At 43.4% G+C, this 22,544-nt stretch overlaps 1 protein-coding gene across 8 annotated transcripts in view; it reads right to left on the reverse strand.

Moving 5' to 3' along the window:
- LOC137564137 (intestine-specific homeobox-like) overlaps positions 1-22,544 on the reverse strand; it is a 974,377-nt gene that overhangs the window by 88,069 nt on the left and 863,764 nt on the right. The window contains exon 1 of one of the 8 annotated variants that reach the window (XM_068277564.1): positions 1,707-2,953. The exons of 6 other annotated variants lie outside the window; for them this stretch is intronic. In XM_068277564.1, coding sequence (XP_068133665.1) covers positions 1,707-1,923 — 217 coding nt within the window. In that variant the 5' untranslated portion in view covers positions 1,924-2,953. Of the gene's footprint in view, positions 1-1,706; positions 2,954-22,544 lie in introns of those variants that run through there. One more of the 8 variants, XM_068277565.1, reaches the window with a different exon arrangement.

Genomic DNA, 22,544 nt, shown 5'->3' on the forward strand with positions numbered 1-22,544 from the left:
TAGTCAATAGTAATAGGCATATACTGTAGATGTAGCCAGAGCAGGGACAAGATCCTCCAGCACCCAAGGCTGAGACACTAAAGTGCGCCCCTCCATCCCTCCCACCTCAGCTGTCACACACACTGATTGCTATTAGACTAAGAGGGCCACAAGGCCTCCCCAACACCTTAATATCTAGTTATCTGGCTTGCAGTCACTGCTATGTATCCCCTTTTCTTATTTCTTTCTGCTTCATACACAATTAGGAATGACAGCTGAATGAATTGTGCTCCCCCTCCTACACTGCGCCCTGAGGCTGGAGCCTCTCCATCCTATGCCTCGGCCCGGCCCTGGATGTAGCACAAAGGCAATCAGATTGGGTCATTTTTGTTGTAATGTTGGATAAATCTGTTAATATGCATAATTGCTGCATGCTTGTTTCAATAAAACCATTTGAAACTAATGACAATAATCACCAACTCAAGGTAGCCAGAATGATGGTGCATATCACAGAGTACAATTATGATTGAATAGCTAAACGGAGTGATGCCTAAGGAGGAAATTCCAAAAGGAACAAACCAGCAAAAATAACCAAAAAGTTCTCAAAGAAAAGCGGTATCCCTAACATTTTGGACCCTTCATTCCCCTGCTTCACCTGGTATCAAGGTCCTCTTGGTAACCATTATTATGGACTCATACTAACCTATTTATCTGTATGGGGACAACTGTGGAAACAGAATCTTTTGGGTGTGCTTTACAAAGTGGTCAAAAAGTCAGCATTTCTACTTTGCTGTAAAAGATCCCTCACAGCTTTAAAGCTACTATCCCAGATTTTTTTTTTAGCAGAACATCACTGATATGGTTTAACAAAGCACTGTGTCCTGCTATTCAGCTTCAAATGCCCGCATCCAAACTGGAGATAACAGTATCTTTGTTTACATTCCAATGATGATAAATTTGTGTGTAACAAGTAAAAAACACTTTCTGAGAAGCTGTCTGTGCTTTAGGCACACACACAGTTCTAACAACTCATTAGAAGATTTTAATATATAATAAAAAGCAGTTAGAATAAAATGCAATGGCAGCTTTCAGGGTAAGAAAAATTACACTTTTAAAAATTGGTATGCAACATAAAACCCCACAGCTAGAGCAATTCGGATGAGTTCTCGCATCAGAGCAAGTGCTGGCGGGCGTCCCACAAGATGCATGCAGGCACAGTACAAATGGACCCTTAGGGACTAGAGCATCCAATAAAATGCACACAAAATGCACATATCGTGTGAAAACTCTTGCGGGGCACTGTCTGCTTTTCCGATAGACACAAGTGTGATTGCTGTCTAGGGCCTATCTTACAGAGTGTGTGTGTGTGTGTGTGTGTGGGGGGGGGCTAATTAACTTACCACTATGTTCTTGGAATGTCTTGAAATGTGGGTGAAGAACCACACAAACACGGGAAGAACATGTAACTCTGCACAGGCCCAGATTTGTACCAAAACAGAAACAGAGTGCCTGGAGGAAACTAACAAACACATGGGTGGAATATGCAAGCTCCATGCAGATAGTGTCCCGGTTCAGATTTGAGCTTGGTATGCAAAGCGAGAGTACTTTCCATTATGTCACCACAGTTTTTATCCCCCAGAACAATTATATACATTTAGCCTTCTTTAGTTTTGCCATAGGCCCTTAAATAAACTCGAGCAGTGGAAAAACTTTGCTTATTTACTCACCAACAGGCCAACTATGCGATGATGAATTTACTGTGACCTCTTGCAATGCTTTGCTGTGAGCGAATTCCATGCTAACGTTTCCTTTGAGGGCATTTTGAGAACTAGGCTTTTTCAGTATTTCCTCAATAGAATACGACAACGCAGGTTTTAGATCCTTCTTGCAATCAGGTATGAAAGGTGCTGAGCTCTCGCAGTCCAAGAAAGCGATAAGATCCATAGCTTGTCTTCCACAAAACTCAGATGTAACAAAACCAAAGACTAAAAAATGTAGCGAAAGACTAATATGATATAACAAAATACTTCAAAATGGGTTTGAACAATGACGCATGGGAAGTGTGATCTGTTTTATAGCAGAAAAGATATTGAGCAGCAGGGCTGTAATGTTCAAGAAGAAGTCACTCTTCAAAATTCTCTAAATTGTGCAGGCGTCTAGCAATCGTCAAATATCGTCAAACACATTAATTTAGAAGTGTATTCCATGTAATGATGAAGAGAAGAAAGTGCCCCAGCAGCGCCACCTTTTCAATAAAGTTTTTTCAAGAAGTGTTTTATAAATGGAGTATCAAGACTTTTGTCACTTGTCTCCCTTTTCACACCAAAGAAAGTTCAATAATGAATAGAGTCTTCCAAAATCAGACCTTCAAAACACGAACAGATCCCTTCTAAAGTTATGTGGAAAAAAAAGACCTGAGCGTCTTTCTGAAAACCTTTTCTACAAACTCTAGCTGGACCTTAATTGCGAAACGGAGGCAGTTTTATCTTTTGCTACCAGAGCTTACTCTAAAAATATATTTTATTTAGAATAAAAAATAACTTTGAACATTCATTGTAGATTAATTGTCTCTGACTTATACTCGCTGCGTGCTCCTCATTTGTGCTGTATTTTACTTACTGTGCTATTTTATAGTGTTTTTCTATATTTAAACTTTTATTGCTATTAATGTGCACTTACGGTAAAGAGCAATTTGTTTTGTAAAGCAATTTGAGCTTAGCAGGTCTCCTTTCATGCGGAGCAAAGCAGTCTCTTGGATTCTCTTGCCATGTGGGTCTGTTTCTTTCCAAGTTTCTGATTATGCTTGTAGTCTCTGATCTCCATCCAGTCTTGTTTCCTTCTTTAATAGATCCAAGGTCTCTTCATTGTCTTTTCCCACCTTCTGTAGGTGTTTCTTTTGTCAATCTGTGTGTATAAAGGTAGGTTGTCCTTTCTTATTGTCCTTCTGTTGCTACTTATTCTGATTTGTGTCTTCCTTGGCTGTGCCTGGGCATCTCATAATGTTTCCTTATCTCTAACAATTACGTTGACAACCCCTTCCTTATTTGCGTATTGCTTAGTCTATCCTGTGCTGTGATTATCCCTATTACTGCCAGAGATTACTCTGTAACTAGAATATGTTAAACATTTTTATTAACCCTGTCTGCGGTTGAAGACTGGGCTGTGCTCATAACTCTCATGCAGGTAAATATTCACTGTGATACAGCAAACAAAAGTGAAAAAATACTTGTTTCAGCTATGAGACAAGAATAATATTTTCTTGATCCTAAAGAATTCTCTGACGATTTTCTTTCTTTCCCACTTTGCACTCCACCAGTTTCTCTCCTGCATGAGAAATACCTTTATCATTCTTGAGTGCAGCTGTATTTATCTGTCTGCACAGGGCAGAATTTCTGCAGAGACAACATATGCTACAGCCTAGGGGAAATGCTTCACAATGGGGGCTTCACATGGCAGGTGGACTAGAATGACTGCACAGGGGTGCTAGTAAGGTTTTTGTGACCGCAAATGACACATAATATATTAAGGTAATAACATAAGTTATCCCCCCGGTATAGGTAGCTTCCCCCAGTATAGGTAGCTTCCCCCAGTATAGGTAGCCACCCCCAGTATAGGTAGCCTCCCCCAGTATAGCCCACAGTATAGGTAGCCAACCCCAGTATAGGTAGCCAAAGCGGACCCCCCCCCCACTGTATAGGAAGCCCCATTCTGTATAAGTAGCCATGGGGTCCCCCAAGTATAGGCCCTCTGTATAGGTAGCCAAGATTTCCACCCAGTATAGATAGCCATCCCCAGTATAGATAGCAAAGGTGTCCCCCAGTATAGGTAGCCTCCTCCAGTATAGGTTGTGTTACGGAACAAACAAGTATTGTACGGAAGACCACAGTTTGCAGAAACATTGACACTGAAACAGGGATTGAAGTGTGCAAAAAGGTGTTTAATACAAACTATATCATGCAAATAAGATGCAACCATATGCAAACAATATATGAATCTTCCACAAACCAAACAAAACAGTGTGCACACATACAACCAAAACCCTGACTATCTATCTATCTCAGGTATGTCAAACTGGTCCTACGAGGGCTGAGGCCCTCAAACATTTGTGACATAGCTCAAATGAATTGATGGTTCTGAATCAGAAAAGGTGTGGTCCATCAGGTAGAACACATTCCTCTCTTTCTCAGTCCATCCTAAACACTGGCATGAATCTGGCCCTCCTGGCCTGGAGTTCGACACATGTGATCTATCTATTTACAAACAGTGTGCAGGAGATATATACAAATATGTACAAAAAAGCAAATATATACAATAGCGCGGTAAAAAGGAATCAGGCAGATCAATGGAGTCAGCGGAGAACGAGGTCAGCAACAGGTATCAGAAAGGCACGGTACCAGGGATAAGGTAGAAAGCAAGGTCAAGGCAGGATACAGGTTCAGCAACAGGATATCAGAACAGAAACAAGGTAACAGGTATCAGGTATCGAGGAGTATCCAGGAACTCAGAGCACAATGAACAAAGTTCTGGCAATGATTTGGCGGAAGGGGCAGACCTATAAAGTTCATGGAACAGGAAGCAGCTGTGTAATAGATAGCGGAGAGGCCGCTGCGACGGTGAGCGGCATGGCGGCCATATCCGCGTCTCAGCCAGCGGCCTCCGCCGCGCAGTTACATGTTGGAGTTTTGCCTGGTCCCTCAGTTGCACATAGACAAAGGGCTACGCGCCAGGCGACAGGACCTTTATTCAGTCTTCTGTCTTTGTGCCGTATCTGTCCGTGTGTTGCCGATCCTGCTTGTCTGACTCTTCTACCCTCACCAGTGAGCTTAGTTCTGGTGGGGGATTCTCAGTTTAGTAATCACCTGCTCCTCAGGTTGATAGCTGCAGTACAGTCTGAATCACCTGTTCCTCAGGTTGATAGCTGCAGTACAGTCTTAATCACCTGCTCCTCAGGTGACTAGTAACTACGGTACTGTCCTCATCACCTGCTCCTCAGGTGATTAGTAGCTGCAGTATAGTCTTGATCTCCTGCCCCTCAGGTGATCACCTGCTGCAGTACAGTCCGAATCACCCGCTCCACGAGTGATCAGTATACGTTTTCTTACTGTGCATCATCCGCTCCTCGGGTGAACCAATCACTAAATCATCTGTGTCTCCAGCCTGCTGGAGTACTGATTCCAATGTTCTATAGAGATACCTCCCTCTACCAGCTCCTCTGGGATAGTGGGTATCTCTATCTATATTTACTGTTGCACTAAACACTTATCTTACACCTGGGTGTCCTCTGTCTTGCTATACTTGCATTATTGGTGGTTCTGCAGATCACCACATAATCAGGTATAACATCTGTATTATTGGTGATACTGCAGATCACCAATAATCAGAAAATCTGTTTTTGCTGACACTGATCGTTACAAGCTGGTGGTAATTAACAACAGTCCCATTAGTGGCATCTGCAGGCCAGCCCCAGAACTGCAAGTCTTTAGCACAAGTAGCATACAGCCACCTGCTGGAGGAAGGCAGAACTGCAGGGCTGCTACATGTCCAAAAAGCCCTCTGCTGGTGACACAGTAAAAGTTCAAGGTAGTCCCAGTAAATACTACCACCAGCAGACAGAAGAAGGCAATGCAATATTCCTAACAGGTAGATATCTCCAGTATAGGTAGCCAAGATCCCCCCCTCAGTATAGATTGCTTCCCCTAATACAGGTAGCTAAAGGTGTCCCCCCCCCCCCCTTCCCCATATAAGGCATTGGTATAAGGCATTGGGGAGGCAGCTTCCTGCCGCCTCCCCATCCCCAACATTCACAGGCCTGTAGATTAGCAATGACGCAAAGAGAGGAGAGCAGTGTCCAGTAATCATAAAACACTTTTCAAATACAGGAAATGAGCAATCACCTCCATGGTCACTGCTCCCTTCTCTGCTCACCTGCCACTGATCTAAGGTCTGGGTATCAGTGATGGCCATATAAGGCACAGAAAGGGTGGCCTGGCAGCATGGGTGAGGCTCCAAGCAGCCGCAAGGCTCTCCTGGGTCAAGTAGTGATTCTGGGTCTACACATAAGGGTCAACACATGGAATGGTTGTTGCACATGAACTACGGACTGCCGCTGCAATTTGAGGGCTGCTATACATAGAAGGGTATCGCATACACATGGGAAAGAGGCTGCACATGGAAAAGGGACAGTATATGGGGGGCAGCTGCACATAGTGGGCTTCTGTACAAGGGAGAGGTGCTCCAATGCACATTAAAAAGAGGGCTTTTGTACATGAGAGATGGAATTTGCTGTACATGGGAGAGAAGGAATTCCATACGTGGAAGACCGGGGTCAGCAAGTTGAAAGTGTGTTCAAGTCCTGTGTTGCCACAACATTTGCAAAATTCTGCTTCAGTGAATGATCAGAGGTCCTGAATCAGCGTCATTCAAGTCTCAAGTGTACAGCAAGTTGGTAAGTCCTACATCACACAGGGTGGTGCAGGTATATCAGAAACCTACCCGCCTCGAGCGATAGAAGGGCTGGGGTGACTCCCAGCACTGCAACTAAAGCCACAAGCAGCAGCAGTGGGTCACCATACCACTTTGTGAATGACCTTTTACTTCCTTTGTGCAGACTATAGCAGCACAGAAATATTCTGGCAGGACACGTCACTGCCCCATTTAGTCTTGTGCGATGCCTGCAGAGGTCTGTTACCCTGGCTGCTCAGCTGATGCTTTTTCAGGACTACTTACAAAGGCTCCCACACACTAAATGGCACTCAGGTATGTGCCTGGAATGTCTGTGCACAAAAACGTCCCTGTATACAGATAAAAACATAGCAGATAAAAACAGTGCTTCTCAGGGCTAGAGAGACATTTGTGCCTGGAGAGAGGCTTTAAAGGAGTTCTTTCGCGAAAAAAGTAGGCAGTTAAAAAATGTGACAGATGACAGGTTTTGGGCCAGTCCATCTTTTTAAGGGGGATTCTCAGGGCTTTCATTGTTTTCAACAGCATTTCCTGAACAACAGTTGCAAAATTTAACTGACATAAGTGCAAGTGATTAGGGAGGCCGGCTGGTATCTTGCTATTTTGGCAGTTAAACTGTTGTTCAGGAAATGCTGTTGAAAACAAAGAAAGCCCTGCGAATCCCCCTTAAAAAGATGGACTGGCCCAAAACCTGTCATCTGTCACATTTTTTAACTGCCTACTTTTTCCGCGAAAGAACCCCTTTATCTTTGTCACATTCATGTAAGGTCCATACATGTCAGACAAAAAAGATGAATAAATATTAGATTTTCTTGAAATATCACAATGAGCCACTGATCATCACTGATTAACAGAGTCCAAAGAATGAAACAGACGGATGGAAATCAGAGGGAATATCTGGCATGAGATGTCATTTCTTCATTCCACAATTAATTCCTCTACAAACTGCTAATTTAACCGGGTTTGTTAATAGTACTTCACTCAATGTGTAGAATAGTCAAGCTTGGAACCTTCAATCAGCTGATTCAACCGCCAGCCCTGTTGTAATCAGACAAGTCCTCTGTCTCTCTCATGTTTCTCAGACTAATAGTTACAAAAGACCAAGGCGACTTTGACATGAAGACGGTCTTTCTCATGGTACACAGCTGTTGCAAAGGCTCATGGGAGACAGGATTAGCATGCATTTTGCTGAGCAATAGCTTGGCCATGTAAGATAAGGCCAGATCATAAACATTTCAAACCCTCTGTTTATTTCACAGCATCTCTTTTCCAAGGAGTCCTGCTGATTTCTTTGACTGCTGAAGAAGAGATTCCCTTTGAGCGCCTTTCAGGCTGACAGCTCCCCTGCTTTATAGAACATTTATATAGTTAAAAAAGAAAAAAAAAACATTTTTTTTCTACTTCACAAATAACCTTTGGATGTGACCGGATGTCTTAATCCTGTTTTCTTATCATCAAGACCTCAAAGAGGTCCTGTAATAAAAGTGATTGAAAGTTGTTTTTGTAAATAATTATTTCATCAAAGCAAAACACAGAAGAAGGTCAAGTGGCAATTTGTTTATTACATTAGGATTCTGCATAAACCCTAAATTGCCCCTGAAGGATATGCAATTATGATTCACTATTGTATACAATCAAAAATAAATTCACACTTGCATATACAAGACTCATAAGTCTTTCCCATCCTATGGAATCCCCTTGTAAAATACATCTATCCTTTCAAGCCTGAATGTGCAACTTTAAAACCGTTTCAGACAAGCAGACAATCTAACCTAGGCCATCCCCTTCAGCCTCTGACCAAGATCTGCCTCTTGTAGAATATAACTAAAAACGCATAGTCTCTGCATATACATCTTATTTCTTGTTTCCACACCACTCCTCTAAGACAATAGGTTTGTGAGGGCAGTGTTCAATCTCTTATTTCTTGCAACTCGTGGCATATTTTGGTAGACACAATGGGCCATATGCAATTCAAGGTGATAAGAAGCTCAAAACATTCAAGCTTTTTATTATCTCACAACGCTCAGGATTTACCAGCAAATTCAATTGCTGGCTTCACCTGCACAATGTCTGACCATAAACAACATAAGCGAATACTAGCTATGGCTTCAATTCATCAAGCATTACCGCATTCGGTAATGCTGAAAACAGCTGACTTTACGGAGCACTTAGTAAAATGTTAATTCATCAAAGCAGTTACTGCATGAGAAGCAGACATTCCTGTGCAGAGAGATAAATTACCGACTTGTTAAGTGATTACCTCAACACATGTCAGTAAAATGTCAGCAAATGTAAATTCATCAAGCTCACAGCATTCGATAACATGTGCAGTGTTTATCTCCAGCTCTCCCCTGTCGATAAGGAGCTTGGAATGCCTTCTCCGTGTGTGACAGGACCATAGAAACCTCCCCTGTCCCCTGCAAGTGCTGCTGATAGGTTGGCCAGGCTTCTCAGGTGAAACAGACCCCCCCAGGCAGCCAGGGGAGAGAAAAGAATTAAAAGTTATTTTCCAGGCACCCTTCTTTTCTAGGCACCCTTCGGTAGTGTAACCCCTTCAGTGCCTGTTTAAATATGCAGGGATGCAAGTGGGAGCTCGTGGCAAAATGACCTAAGCAGGGAATGTGTAATGTTTCTCAGCAGTTCATCTAAGCTGTGGCAAGTAAATAGAAACTTAAGACTAATGAGACAGATTCAGCAAGAGCAGAGGCAGCACAACAAATATAAAAGGCACATGTATAGGGATGCCGGTGCTGCCTCTTTCCTATTGTAATGCCCTCACTGCACGGACCTCTTCGGTAACTTACCGAACATCTACCACATGTGTGAAAATATTGATGAATTAGCACAGTGAAGTGTAAAATACCGAATGCGGTATTTTAAAGACTGGGATTTTGTTATCGAACACCCTTTGATGAATTGAAGCCTATATGTCTAAACGAGGCTCCTGTATCCTGAGCTATGGGGAGTGAGGTATTTGTACTGTGGAGCTGTCCTTCAGCACCACACCACTGCCCCAGGAGGTGCGAACGCACACATCACTATCACCCAACGTCCATTACTAGTACCAGCAGGCTTCAAAAGGCTTACCTGCAGCCCACCGCAGCATGCCAGGCTCTGCTGGCACTGATGCCCCCTGTCGCTCTGTTCCATCCAAGGGACACGATTTTTATTGGACTTAATGAGTGTTTCACCCCATTTGTCTATCTAGTGGAGGAATGAGAAGCCCCTGGTAGCAGCTTCAAAGATGCTTTTGCAGGCGCTCCAGTGTTAGAAGGTGAAGAGGCATTGGCAGCCGTCACAGTGGGTCGAAGGCAATGGAGCCAGCAAAGCCTGGCATGCTGTGGCAGATGTTGGGTGAGCGTTGAGCGACGGAGACCGGCACCCAGAAGACCCTTCAACCAAGATGTAAAGGAGAAAAAAGAAGAAAGTGACAGATGAAAAACTGAAGATTAAAGTATTTTCTCCTAATAAAATGTATAATTATATTTAACATTAAATAAGTATAGGGTGTATGTCACCCCCTATACCTATTTACCTGGAGGGGACAGGACATCTAGGTGTCCCCTTGTTAAAGGGGGCTCTCAGATTTCAACAAGCCCCCCAGGACATGCAACCCACCTCCCACTGGACACTGCAGGTGGGGAAGAGCCCCTTATCCATGATATGGACAAGGGCTCTGTATAAGAGGAGGAGGCTTTGTTGCCCCTCACTTACAGAGCCCCCATGTCATGTACTATGTGGACTATGCTATGCGGCAAAATGCATGCAATTCAAACAATTGTGCTCCCAGTCTTAAACTTTATATGTAACAGCAAGCATACAGCCACTAAATTACATACCTCTTAGCATCTCTCCCTATGTTCTGATAGGATCTAGATGCAGGGACATTGCTACAGAGCTATGTCCATATTGTACACTGTCCCCCACCAGCACTGTATAAATACATACTTGCATGTTACTGAGCCCCTGATTCCCAAAACCAGACTTTGAGAACAGGAGTGAGTGAGAAGATGGGGGGAGATTTGTTAATAATTATGACTAGAATATATACAGTATAGGTTAGAGAGTTAATTCAATGGTGGGGGCCCTCAGGTCCAGGGACCCCAGTGATGTTGCAGCCTTTGTACCCCTTAAGGCTGGTTCACACTGGAGTATTTTTTAATTTGTTTTTTTTTACACAGCCATTTACTGATAGCTGTAAATCAGCAAAGCGCTGTGACAATGTGCAGTAATGTAAGCATTCACATCACATTTCAGCCTTGCGATCTGTATTATAGTGCAAATGCGCTGCATTTTTGAGAGATCACAAAATATTTCTCATTGTCTGAATGAAATCACAAACCACAATCGCATAAAAAATTGCACTGCAACATCGCTGAACATATAGGCTGATAAGTGTACTGTAGGCTTGAAATATATATATATATATATATATATATATATATATATATATATATATATATATATATATATCACTTCTAAAATCCCAACAGCCCCAGTCCTTGGAGATCACATCGGGGGGCCTTAGCATACCAGGCCCGCTGTGTCTGAATGGGGGGAGGAGGGGCTGATGATTAGTGTTTTTTTTAATCTGTGATCCTGGAGTTCATTTTGCGCTAATCCTGGCTGTAATGATGAATAAAGCACCGGTAATGATTCCAGCAGCCAGGGTGTTAAGGGACATAGTGATTAATGCCTAAGCATATGCCTGTGCATGCGCGGCCTATCATATCCGTTCAGCATTTTCCCATATACCTTAATTCCGCAGATCTTCTGCGCTCAAGAGTTATCTGCCACCTCAGCTATCTCCGGCTCACTTTCAATTAACTCCCGCCTCTACGGCTCATTTGCTGTTCATTCTGTGAATAATTAAGAAAGGAATTTTTAATAACTGTATAGAAGCTCATTTATTGAGCGCAGCCCTCCCTTCCCCTCTTCTGCAGCCCTTCAAGTCTTGCTTGCGCTAGCTCATCAGACCACCAGGGGGAGCTGTGCCCTCAGACACCACAAGTGGGCCAGGAGATTTTGCTGCAGCGAGGTACCTAAGATTAGCAGCAGCAGCTACTGCCAGGCGCATCATCCAAGCATGCAAGACCTTACCTGTCTTTTTAACCCCTGCTGTGCCACAAACCTATGTTTCCTGTCTGCTTGTGTTGCTTACTCGCTTCTGTGTGCAACGACTTCCTACTGACTTGCCTGTGATAATAGCAAGATCATTTGTCTGCCTACGTTGCTGCGTGCGCAGAATGATCATCTGCGGGGTGCGAGCTGGATGGCAGAAGGAGGCCGTGTAGCTCTTGTCAGTATTAAATTAAAATTGGTTCTGAGGCAGTTCAGACTATCCAGGCCTGGGCTCAGCATATTATTTGTGTCTGATCTCTGACTGAAACTATTCTACAAGAGACAGTCAGACAAGATTGGCGCTGCAGGGAATACCTTTGGCCAATGGAATATTTAAAAAGGTGATACTTGGAGACCTCCGTCATTTCTTTACCTCAGGCCTCAGATATAACATAGCGCCTGAGGAAGAGCACCAACTGTATTTCTGAAAGATAGCCTCTCTGATTCGCTGCATTATTGCTGTTCCTTATCTCTTGTCCTTGAGAGGGCTCCAATTAAAGCCAAAATTCAGTAAAAAAAAATTTGAAATCTCATACATTCAATAGAATACTGTTTTACACTAATTATGCATTAAAAGGATTAAAACATTGACGTTTATTCAAAATAAAAAATAAGGATACCTGCTGCAGAAAATCATAGTTCCTCCTCAGCAATATGCAGCTGCCTGCTCACTGCCTCGTCACAGTAAGTGTACACTCATGATAGGTTGGCGGGTAATATAGAGGTGTGACTTAAAGGGAACATGAACCGAGTAAAATTATTTAAAATAAACATGATGTACCTGCAAATGAATATTACATACTTACCTCGGAAGTAGTTCCTCTCAGAAACCCACCATTTTCTTATTACAAGATTCCTTCCAGTTCTGACAAGATGTTGTCAGAACTGAAATTATATCAGTGGCTGACAGTTATATATCAGTTGCTGTCAGTTATAACTGAAAGGACAACTGATGAACAAGGTAATGCCCATGTTTCCTTATGGCTCACATGGGCGATATTACAGTTTAGCGGTGTGCTGACCTGGAAGCTGTTATGGGTTAATGGCCATTTTCAAAATGGAGGATGGAGAATTCCATTGATCACAGTGTACAAACAGGATGCAGGAGAGGAGAAAAGAGATTGATGAGTAGATGATACTGGAGGTAAGTATGACCTGTATATGCTTATTTTCACTTTTCATTTTCAGTTCAGGTTTGCTTTAAAGGGGAACTGAAGATAGAGGTATACGGAGGCTGCCATATATATTTCCTTTTAAGCAATACCAGTTGCCTGGCAGCCCTGCTGATACTCTGCCGCGAATACTATTAGCCATAGCAACTGAACAAGCATGCAGCAGATCAGGTGTTTCAGACTTTAAAGTCAGATCTGACAAGACTAGCTGCATGCTTGTTTCTGGTGTTATTCAGATACTACTGCAGAGAAATAGACCAGCAGGGCTGCCAGGCAACTGGTATTGATTAAAAGGAAATAAATATGGCAGCCTCCGTATACCTCTTACTTCAGTTCCCCTTTAACCTCCTTGGCGGTAATCCCGAGCTGAGCTCGGGGTATGCCGCCGGAGGTCGCCGCTCAGGCCCTGCTGGGCCGATTTCGTTTCTGAAAAAAGCAGCACACGCAGCTGGCACTTTGCCAGCCGCGTGTGCTGCCCGATCGCCGCCGATCCGAGCCCAGCGCAGCCGGAAACAAACAGTTCCGGCCGGCGCTAGGGGCTGGATCGGGCGGCTCTGACGTCAGGACGTCGACTGACGTCCATGACGTCACTCCGCTCGTCGCCATGGCGATGAGGAAAGCGAAACAAGATAGGCCGCTCATTGCGGCCTATCTTGTTACTTTCGATTGCCGGAGGCGATCGAAAGTACGCTTCCGGAGCGCCCTCTAGTGGGCTTTCATGCAGCCAACTTTCAGTTGGCTGCATGAAATATTTTTTTTTTAATTAAAAAAAAACCACATTGCAGCCTCCCTGGCAAAATAAATAAACCGCCAGGGAGGTTAAGCTAACAGAGCAATCCTTACCCTCTGCATTTCCCAGGTGATTAAAAGTTATTTTTTTAAGGCTGGGAGTGAGCAAGTAGAGTTAGTTGCTGAGGATGTATGAACTTTTTTATTCTGCAAAACTTATTTATAGAACGTTATAAATAATGTTCTATGAAATGTTTATAAAAACCGTGCATGAATGGGGATTGTAATGCCAAGAAGGCCACAGCGACAGAAACACTTATTATGATCTGATATTACCCAAGAGAGTGCAGCAAGTCTTATCTACCTAATAGCAGAAAATGAACCACTTAACGACCGCCTAACGCCCATAGGCGTCGGCGGGTCGTTAGTGGTATAGCATGGAAACGGCCGCTCGAACGAGCGGCCTTTCCATGCCAGTTCACGGAGGGTGTCTCCGTGAACAGCCGGAGAGCTGCCGATCGCGGCTCGCCGGCAAAATGTAAACACGCGGGGAAGAAATCCCCGCTGTTTACATCACACGGCGCTGCTGCGCAGCAGCGCCGTGACGTAGATCGGCGATCCCCGCCCTCTGATTGGCCGGGGATCGCTGGCATCTGATACGCAGAAACCTATCCTATCAGGCGCAGGACGGATATCCGTCCTGCGCCGCTCAGAGGGTAAGGGAGAGGGAGGGAAAGCCGGGGAGGGCGGAAAGCGCTCCAGAGGGGGGCTTTGAAGAGCCCCCCCCCCGGAAAGTGCGGGTAGCCGGCGGCGATCAGACCCCCCCAGCAGGACATCCCCCTAGTGGGGAAAAAAGGGGGGAAGTCTGATCGCCCTGGCTATTTCCTGATCGGTGCTGCGGGCTGGAGAGTCCACGCAGCACCGATCAGAAGAAAATCCCCCTGGTCCCAGACTCCCAATCTGTGCATGTTTGCTGGATTATTTATGATATCCTCACTAGAGATGCTTGGAGATCTCTGGGGATGTGTTAGCCAATCAAGCCCATTTTTATCATTTTTCTGAGGCATTGGGCCATATGCAATTCACTTAAGAGATAATTTTTCACCTTCGATTTAAAATAACTTTCAAGCTCTTTTCAACTAAAAAAAAGTATCAAAAAGTAGGTGAAAAGGTACTATCAAAATTATTTTGAGTATTTTATTGCTTTCTGGTGGCCTAAAAAGCTTAAAAATATCTCCTAGGAGAAATCTCAGGTTAAAAAATTAATTGCATATGGCCCATTGCCCATTGACCACTGTTATTACACAGAGACTGTGACTGCATTGCAACCACTAACAAACAGGCTAAATGGGAAACAGTATTGTGACCACTGACAAAAAGAGACTGATAACTTATAAGCATGGATTGTGCCCGCACTGTGACCACTGAAATGCAGAAACTGACCACTAACAGGCAGAGACTGTGACCACTGAGATGCAGAAACTGACCACTAACAGGCAGAGACTGTGACCACTGAGATGCAGAAACTGACCACTAACAGGCAGAGACTGTGACCACACCGTGACCACTGAGATGCAGAAACTGTACATAAACATACACAGGTCATACTTACCTCCTGTGTAGTCTACTACTCAATCTCTTTCTCCTCTCCTGCATTTCATTTGTCCACTGTGGTCAATGGATTTCTCTGTCCTCCATTTTAAAAATGGCCATTACCCCATAACAACTTCCTGGTCACCACACTGTTAAAGAGAAACTCCGACCTAGAATTGAACTTTATCCCAATCAGTAGCGGATACCCCCTTTTACGTGAGAAATGTATTCCTTTTCACAAACAGACCATCAGGGGGCGCTGTATGACAGATATTGTGGTGAAACCCCTCCCACAAGAAACTGTGAAGACCGTGATACTCCTGGCAGTTCCCTGTCTGTGAACTTTGTTGCATTGTAGGAAATAGCTGTTTACAGCTGTTTCCAACTGCCAAAACAGCAAGCAGCAGCTACATCACCTGCCAGCAGTAAAAATGTCACCATGTGATAAATTTCAGAATGTAAATCAGGGATATAAAATATTTTACAATGGGCAAACACTGACTAAATCATTTATACATAATTATTGTAAAAATGAAGCACTTTTTTTATTACATTATTTTCACTGGAGTTCCTCTTTAAACTGTAATATCAATCACTTGAGCCATATGGAAACATGGACATTACCTTGCACATTCAGTTGTAACTGACAGCTGCTGATATATATGACTGACAGCAACTGGCATATTTCAGTTCTGACAAAATATTGTCAGAATGGGAAGAGCTCACTGTAAGAAGAAAATGGTGAGCCTCTGAGAGGAACTGACAGTGAGGTTACTATGTAATATACATGTGCAGCTACATCATGTGTTTATTTTAAATAATTTTCCTCGCTTCAGGTTCCCTTTAAGGCTTGTACACATGTTGGATTTTTTCCAAACGACCGGTAGTTTGGATGTCTTAACGTCCAGTTGTTTAGATGTCAAATTGGGCGTGTATATGATAGGTCGTTCAGCTGATAAGACGGGTTTTGGCGGATCCGCTTTGCAGATTGTTCAAATCCAGTCTTATCAGCTGAACGACCGATCGTACACATGCCCGATTGACGTCCAAACGACAGGACGTTCAAACATCCAAACGACCAGTCGTTTGGAAAAATCCGACATGTGTATGTACCTTTAGGCTCCTTTCCCACTAGGTGCTGTTCTGTCGAATCTGACAAACAGAACATAGGATGCAACAAACAAGGTAACATGAAGGTCTATTGACTTTCATGTTACTGTTCACATTAAGGCAGCTTGCACACTACATGCGATTCCGATTTTTGCATGCAGTACGTTTTTTAATCGGAATCCAAAATCGTATCAGATAAAAAAATCAGAATCGCATGTAGTGTGTGCAAGAGGCCTAAAGCGTTCCAGTGCGTTAATTTGTAAGGCCTCCAGGAACATTTACTCGCACAACGCAATTGACTTCCCATCAGGTGAATTAGAAATAGTGCAGCTGTTACATGTAAAAGCGCAACTTCCCATTATCATGCTGTGTGTCATGACGAGTGCACATAATTGGGTTTATGCACGCTTTTGCTAGTGGAAGAGAGCCCTAACAGTGAAAAATTGTGACCACACTATGACCTCTGAGGTGCAGAACCTGACCATTAACAGGCAGAGAGTTTGACCTCACTGGTAGGGATGGTCACTGCATTCCGCGGAATTATAAATTCCGCGATTCCGGACAGAATTTGGTGATTCCGGTTCTGATGCGACGGAACGGAATTGCTATAGGCCTGAATTGAAATTTCCGCAGAACAATATGAAATTGCCTGATAAGAAGAATTTCTACTCGATAGACTCCCCTCCTCCCGGAGGGTCTCATCTTCCAGGGAATTGTAGGATTTCAAAAGCCAGCTTACATACTTTGAATTGAACCCAGATCTATCGCTTGGTATGCTTGGTAGGTAGCTCTCTTGACCACTATACCACCACCAACACTACATGCTGAAGCCAGCCTAGCATGTACCATTATGATATATCCAAAAGAGAAAAATGACCTTGCTTAGGGAATTGTAGGATTTCAAAAGCCAACTCACATACATTGGCCAGGCCCAGGAATTAAACCCAGGCCTACAGCTCCGTAGGCTGCTATCCTAACCATTATACCACCAACATAACACACTACAATGCTACATGCTGAAGCCAGCCTTGCATGTACCATTGTGATATATCCAAGAGAAAAATGAGCTTTCTTAGGGAATTGTAGGATTTCAAAAGCCAACTCACATACATTGGCCAGGCCCAGGAATTGAACCCAGGCCTACCGCTCTGTAGGCTGCTATCCTAACCATTATACCACCAACACAACACACTACAATGCTACATGCTGAAGCCAGCCTAGCATGTACCATTGTGATATATCCAAGAGAAAAATGAGCTTGCTTAGGGAATTTGACGGCGATCAGAGCAAACAGGAAATCCCGTTCAGAACGGGATTTCCTGGTTGGCTTCCCCCGTCGCCATGGCGTCATCAACGTCATCCACGTCATGGCGTCGGAGGGAGTCCCGATCCACCCCTTAGCGCTGCCTGGCGCTGATAGACCAGGCTGCGCACTGGGTCTCGGGGAAGGGGGCCCTAAGCTCATCCATACCGCTAAGCTGGTTAACTGTTGATCAGTCCTGCACATTCCAGAACTACTTCAGCATACCTCCACTTTTTGAGATAAGAAAGAGGGACACTTTAAGACACACCCCTACCACACCTCTAACCACACCCCACCACACCCCTCTCCATACATATCATAAAGAATTCAGAATCGAAAGATGTAGTATTATCATGAAACTCAGACTTGTCCTTTATATGATCAATAGTTTTTCTTCATTTTTACATTTAAAAAATAAGAACTATATCAATATCATCGATGTGGATAAAATTTCAGTTAAAAACATGTTTCAATGGAAAAAGACATATATTTAAATGGATCTGTAAATTAGTCCTAAAGATGGACAAATGAGGGAAAAGGAAGGACAGAGGGATGTGATTCCCAATGGGGGACTGTCCCTCCAAAAGAGGGACAGCTGGGATATTGGTGGGATATTGGATATTGGTGGGATATTGGATATTGGTGGCTTTCCTTACATACACAGCTCGCTATAGGTTTTTCCACATTTCAATGATGATCAGAACTTGGGCATTCCATTCACTTTATTCTTTTTTTAACCATTTTTTGGTAGGATGACTTGTGTGTCTAGGATGGTTTTCTGGCTGCACGACCTACTGTCTTATAAGATTTAATTCAGACAGATGTCTTGACATTTTCCTGTAAGATACTCTGGCACAGTGCACAAATTAGTGTACCATCAGTAATTGCAAGCTGTCTAGGCCCAGATGCTGCAAAACAGGCCCTAACCAGAACACTGCCACCACTATATTTCATACATGGGATAAGGTGCATTTGCTTTCTCATTTAAAGGGAACCAGAGATGAATGTTTCACACAAAATAAACATATCAGTCGATAGCTTGCAAAGAATAAATGCTCTACCTGATAATTTCACCGCTCTGGTGTGCCTTTTTTTGTGTTTTTTATCCATTATTGCTCCAGGAAAAATCAAATATGGCCGCCTGCTCATATCCCTTCTGCTTCCGGGTTATGAGTTGTTCTGGATGTGCTGTCTAGGCTATATGAGACTAGGCTGCTATCTAGGCTATATGAGAAAGGCTGCTGCAGCCTTTCATCTGTGTGCTTTCATTTTGGTATGATGTGCAGCTGCCTGTAGGAAGTGTCTCTCATAGGAATGAAACTGCAGTCATCATCAGTATCTATGCAGACGGAGTGCACACAGAGCACACAGATTATATTGCATATTGCTCTGAAAACGTGTCTGTTTCAGAGCTTCTCTCTCAGCAGGAGCAGCCCCTCCCATGTCATCACAGCTCTCAGTATGCAAAGCAGGGAATCTAAGGCAGGAGGTGGCAGGCTTGGGCTTGAAAAGACTCCACAGAAGAGTGACTCAGCTATAAGGATTCCAGGTCAAACCTAGACTGAGCCAGTCGGGGATTCTTATCACAGCTGCTAATAGACTAATTAAGCAGATTAGAATGAAACTAAAAGCAGGGTAGGTGTTTACTGGCATGTTCCCACTGATAAATGTAATAAAATACATGAAGGTGCTTCGTCTCTGGTTCTCTTTAAGCAAAAAAAAAAAAAAAGGAAAAAATAAGAATGTTGGCTTCGTCCATCCAAAACACATTTTTCCAGTACCTTTTTGGTTTGGCCAGATGATCTTTAGCAAACAGTAGATGGTCATCAGTATTTTTCAGGGAGAGCAATAGCTTTTTTCCTTGCTAGCCTACACACAATAGGCCAATTCACTTTTTCTCCTAGGAGATAATTTTTTCATGTCCGGTTTGAAATACATTTTCATCATTTTGTAATAAAAAAAAAGTACCAAAAAGTTGGCAAAAAAAGAACTGTTTAAATTATTATTGGATTATCTAGCTTGCTGGTGACTTGAAAGGCATGAGATGTGAAAATATCACTTAGGAGAAAACTTAGGAGAAAAAGTGAATTGGATCAGCCCTTCATTGCTGTTTGGTGTTCTCCTCATGGAGGCCTCATGAACATCAATATTCACCAATGTGAGACAGACCTTCAGTTCCTTAGTTACATCCTGAACCCATTCCAAGTACCTCCAGTGGTACGTATACTAAGTGTTCTCAACTGTATGTTGAGAATCTAGGATATTATAGACCTACTGGGTGTGCTGTTTTTAAGGTCCTATAAAGCCACAAAGAAAACAATAATTCAGATTACCAGTGAAAACTTCTATGCCTGACTCTACATCCCATTAACAGTGCTCCATGTGTACTGTTGCATGAACTGCTGCATGAATTCTGCTTATCTTTTGCTTTTGGCTATAGTGCACGCTGTGTTGCTCCTTTTGCATATGCACACACTCAAGCCTCCCAATCCTGTGTGCCGCTTATAAACTGTTGGCATTTTACAATCATTGAACTGATTGCTTCATATAGGCTGTACATGTACACAGAGTATTTTTTGGCTTTCCTGGGCTTGGCCAGGCCATATTTTCCCTTTTTTTTCCCTTTCTCAGATAAGGGCCCTGGATCACACTAGGTGATCAGCATTAGGGTGCATGTTGGTTGCATGAGTTGGTTACAGTGTGGTGGACGGCCGTCTTGTATGGGGTCTTGCTTTTAAATATATTGGCTTGTAGATTAATTGAATAAACTTTCATATTTTTATAAATCAATGTAGCTCAATCTGTTTCATTGTTGCACACACCTTGCTTCACCTTTTTCTCCTTACATTACGTGGTACCAGTGAAAAGTGCAGTGACTGTGACCTGAAAGACACTGTACCTTGGGTTGCACAGAAGTCACATAATACTTGAAAGTTAAAAAGATTAGCTTGGATCACTGAATAAAATGACCTTCTATGTCTGTAACAGGTCCACTTTAATCTCTGAGTTGATTAATGTGTCTATTGATGTGGAGAGGTGACATGACCTCTGGAACACTGGTGACATAATACTGCAATCCCAGGCTTCCCGTAATTTATGGCAGATCATTAGCTAATGGCTGTAAGTTTGTAATTGTAACATTATTATAGATGACACAAAGGAAAGTCCCTGAATGAATATGGATAAGGAAGCTTTGCCACAATTAATCAATAGAGGGCCTTACCTTCTCCTATCCTTTGCTAGTGGGCTGCAAAGCAGATCTCTTGCATAGCAATAACACAAGCGCTGTAGAAAGCATGCTATGGATTAAAGCTCAGCTCCTGGATAGTTTAGATAGGGTTTTTTTCCTGTTATCTGTGTTATTTGTTGAGAGTTTTTCTGCACTAGCTATCATTAGGGCCTCCATACTCCATAGAATACTAGAGGTCTTGAGGAGGCATTGGTAGAGGGGGAGTCAGAGATTCCAATAATGGAACCACAGGTCCAGAGATAAGGCGATCATATGTGCCAATTACAGGCATCCTGAACCTTCTAGTGAGCACAAAATGTGTTCTAGCTTTCTAGTTCTGCATAAATGTTTTTGCATCTTTCTAGGACCTTCTATAATTTGTCCCCAACATGGTACTGCTTAGTTAACCCTGACTGAGATTGGAGGACCTCCAGTAATTGGGAAGGGTCATTAACTTTATAAGGATGTTGTTGACTGTCAGCAGGAACAGTCGTTCTTGGTAGCCTTAGCAGAGTTTCATCTCACATGTATACGTAGCTTCATTTTTTTTACTAGGTTTTGGACCAAAAAGAAAATTACAAAACCATTAAGACCTTATATGAATAGTCACAGCATCCAAAACTAACTCTTTAGCAACTGTAGCAGCTCTCATCTTTCACTCAGCAATTCTTGTCTATATTGACAAAAAAAAAACACAAAAAGGCTGCCCTCAAGACATTACATATTTAGGTATGTAGGACATGTCAGAAATGGGATCCAGTGGACAAAAATGCTTTGTTGCGAGAGAGAGTAGATGTCTCGATAGTGTGCAGGTTAAGGGCAAATCTTTTACAAAAGAAACCAGGGATCACTTCCTGGGCGTAGCCAGTACATAACAAGTGGCTGCAGCTCTCAAGAGTTTTAAACCTGACAGGAGAAAAGCAAGTGTTAGCATTTTGTTAAGATATGTGATGATTCATATGCCCTTATACAGCTTTTCCACTGATCTGGAGTCCTCTGACAATTTTGTCTGTTTGTTAACCAGGAAGTGTTAAATAAAGCTTACTTAAGGTAGCCATACACTGGTCGATTTGCCATCAGATCGACCAACAGATAGTTCCCTCTCTGATCGAATCTGATCAGAGGGATCGTATGGCTGCCTGTACTGCAAACAGATTGTGAATCGATTTCAGCATGAAATAGATCACAATCTGTGAAGCTGCCGCTGCCGCCGCCCCCCCCCCCCCTGCATACATTACCTGCTCCGGCCGGCGCGACTCCCCCAGTCTCCGCTGTCTTCTTCCCCGCGCTGGTCTCCGGGTCCGGCTGATGGCTTCACTGAACTTCCTGTCCGGGGGAAGTTTAAACAGTAGAGGACGAACTACTGTTTAAACTTCCTGACGTGACAGGAAGTTCAGTGAAGCCAGCCGGACCCGGAGCCCAGCGCGGAGAAGAAGACAGAGGAGATTGGGGGAGTCGGCCGGTTCGATCAGGTAATGTATTGCAGCTAGCGTCAGTCGTCGGGCATTCGAACGCCGCTATAGACGCACTCCCGACCCACCAGCGATCGAGCAAAATCTTCCGCACGGACGGATCGACGGGAATCAATGGAAACGATTGATTTCGGATGGAAATCGATTGTTCTGTCAGCATTTGCACAATGATTTCACAGCAGATTCGATCACAGTGATCGAATCTGCTGTATATCGGTGGGAAAATCGTTAGGTGTATGGGCCCATTAACCACCCTGGCGTTCTATTTAAATTGCCAGGGTGGCGGCGGCAGGGTTTTTTCGTCGTCATTTTTTTTTTTCATGCTGCCAACTGAAAGTTGGCACCATAAAAGCCCACTAGAGGGCGCACATGGTGCG

Source organism: Hyperolius riggenbachi, chromosome 3, assembly GCF_040937935.1.
Source record: "Hyperolius riggenbachi isolate aHypRig1 chromosome 3, aHypRig1.pri, whole genome shotgun sequence".
Lineage (NCBI taxonomy): Eukaryota > Metazoa > Chordata > Amphibia > Anura > Hyperoliidae > Hyperolius > Hyperolius riggenbachi.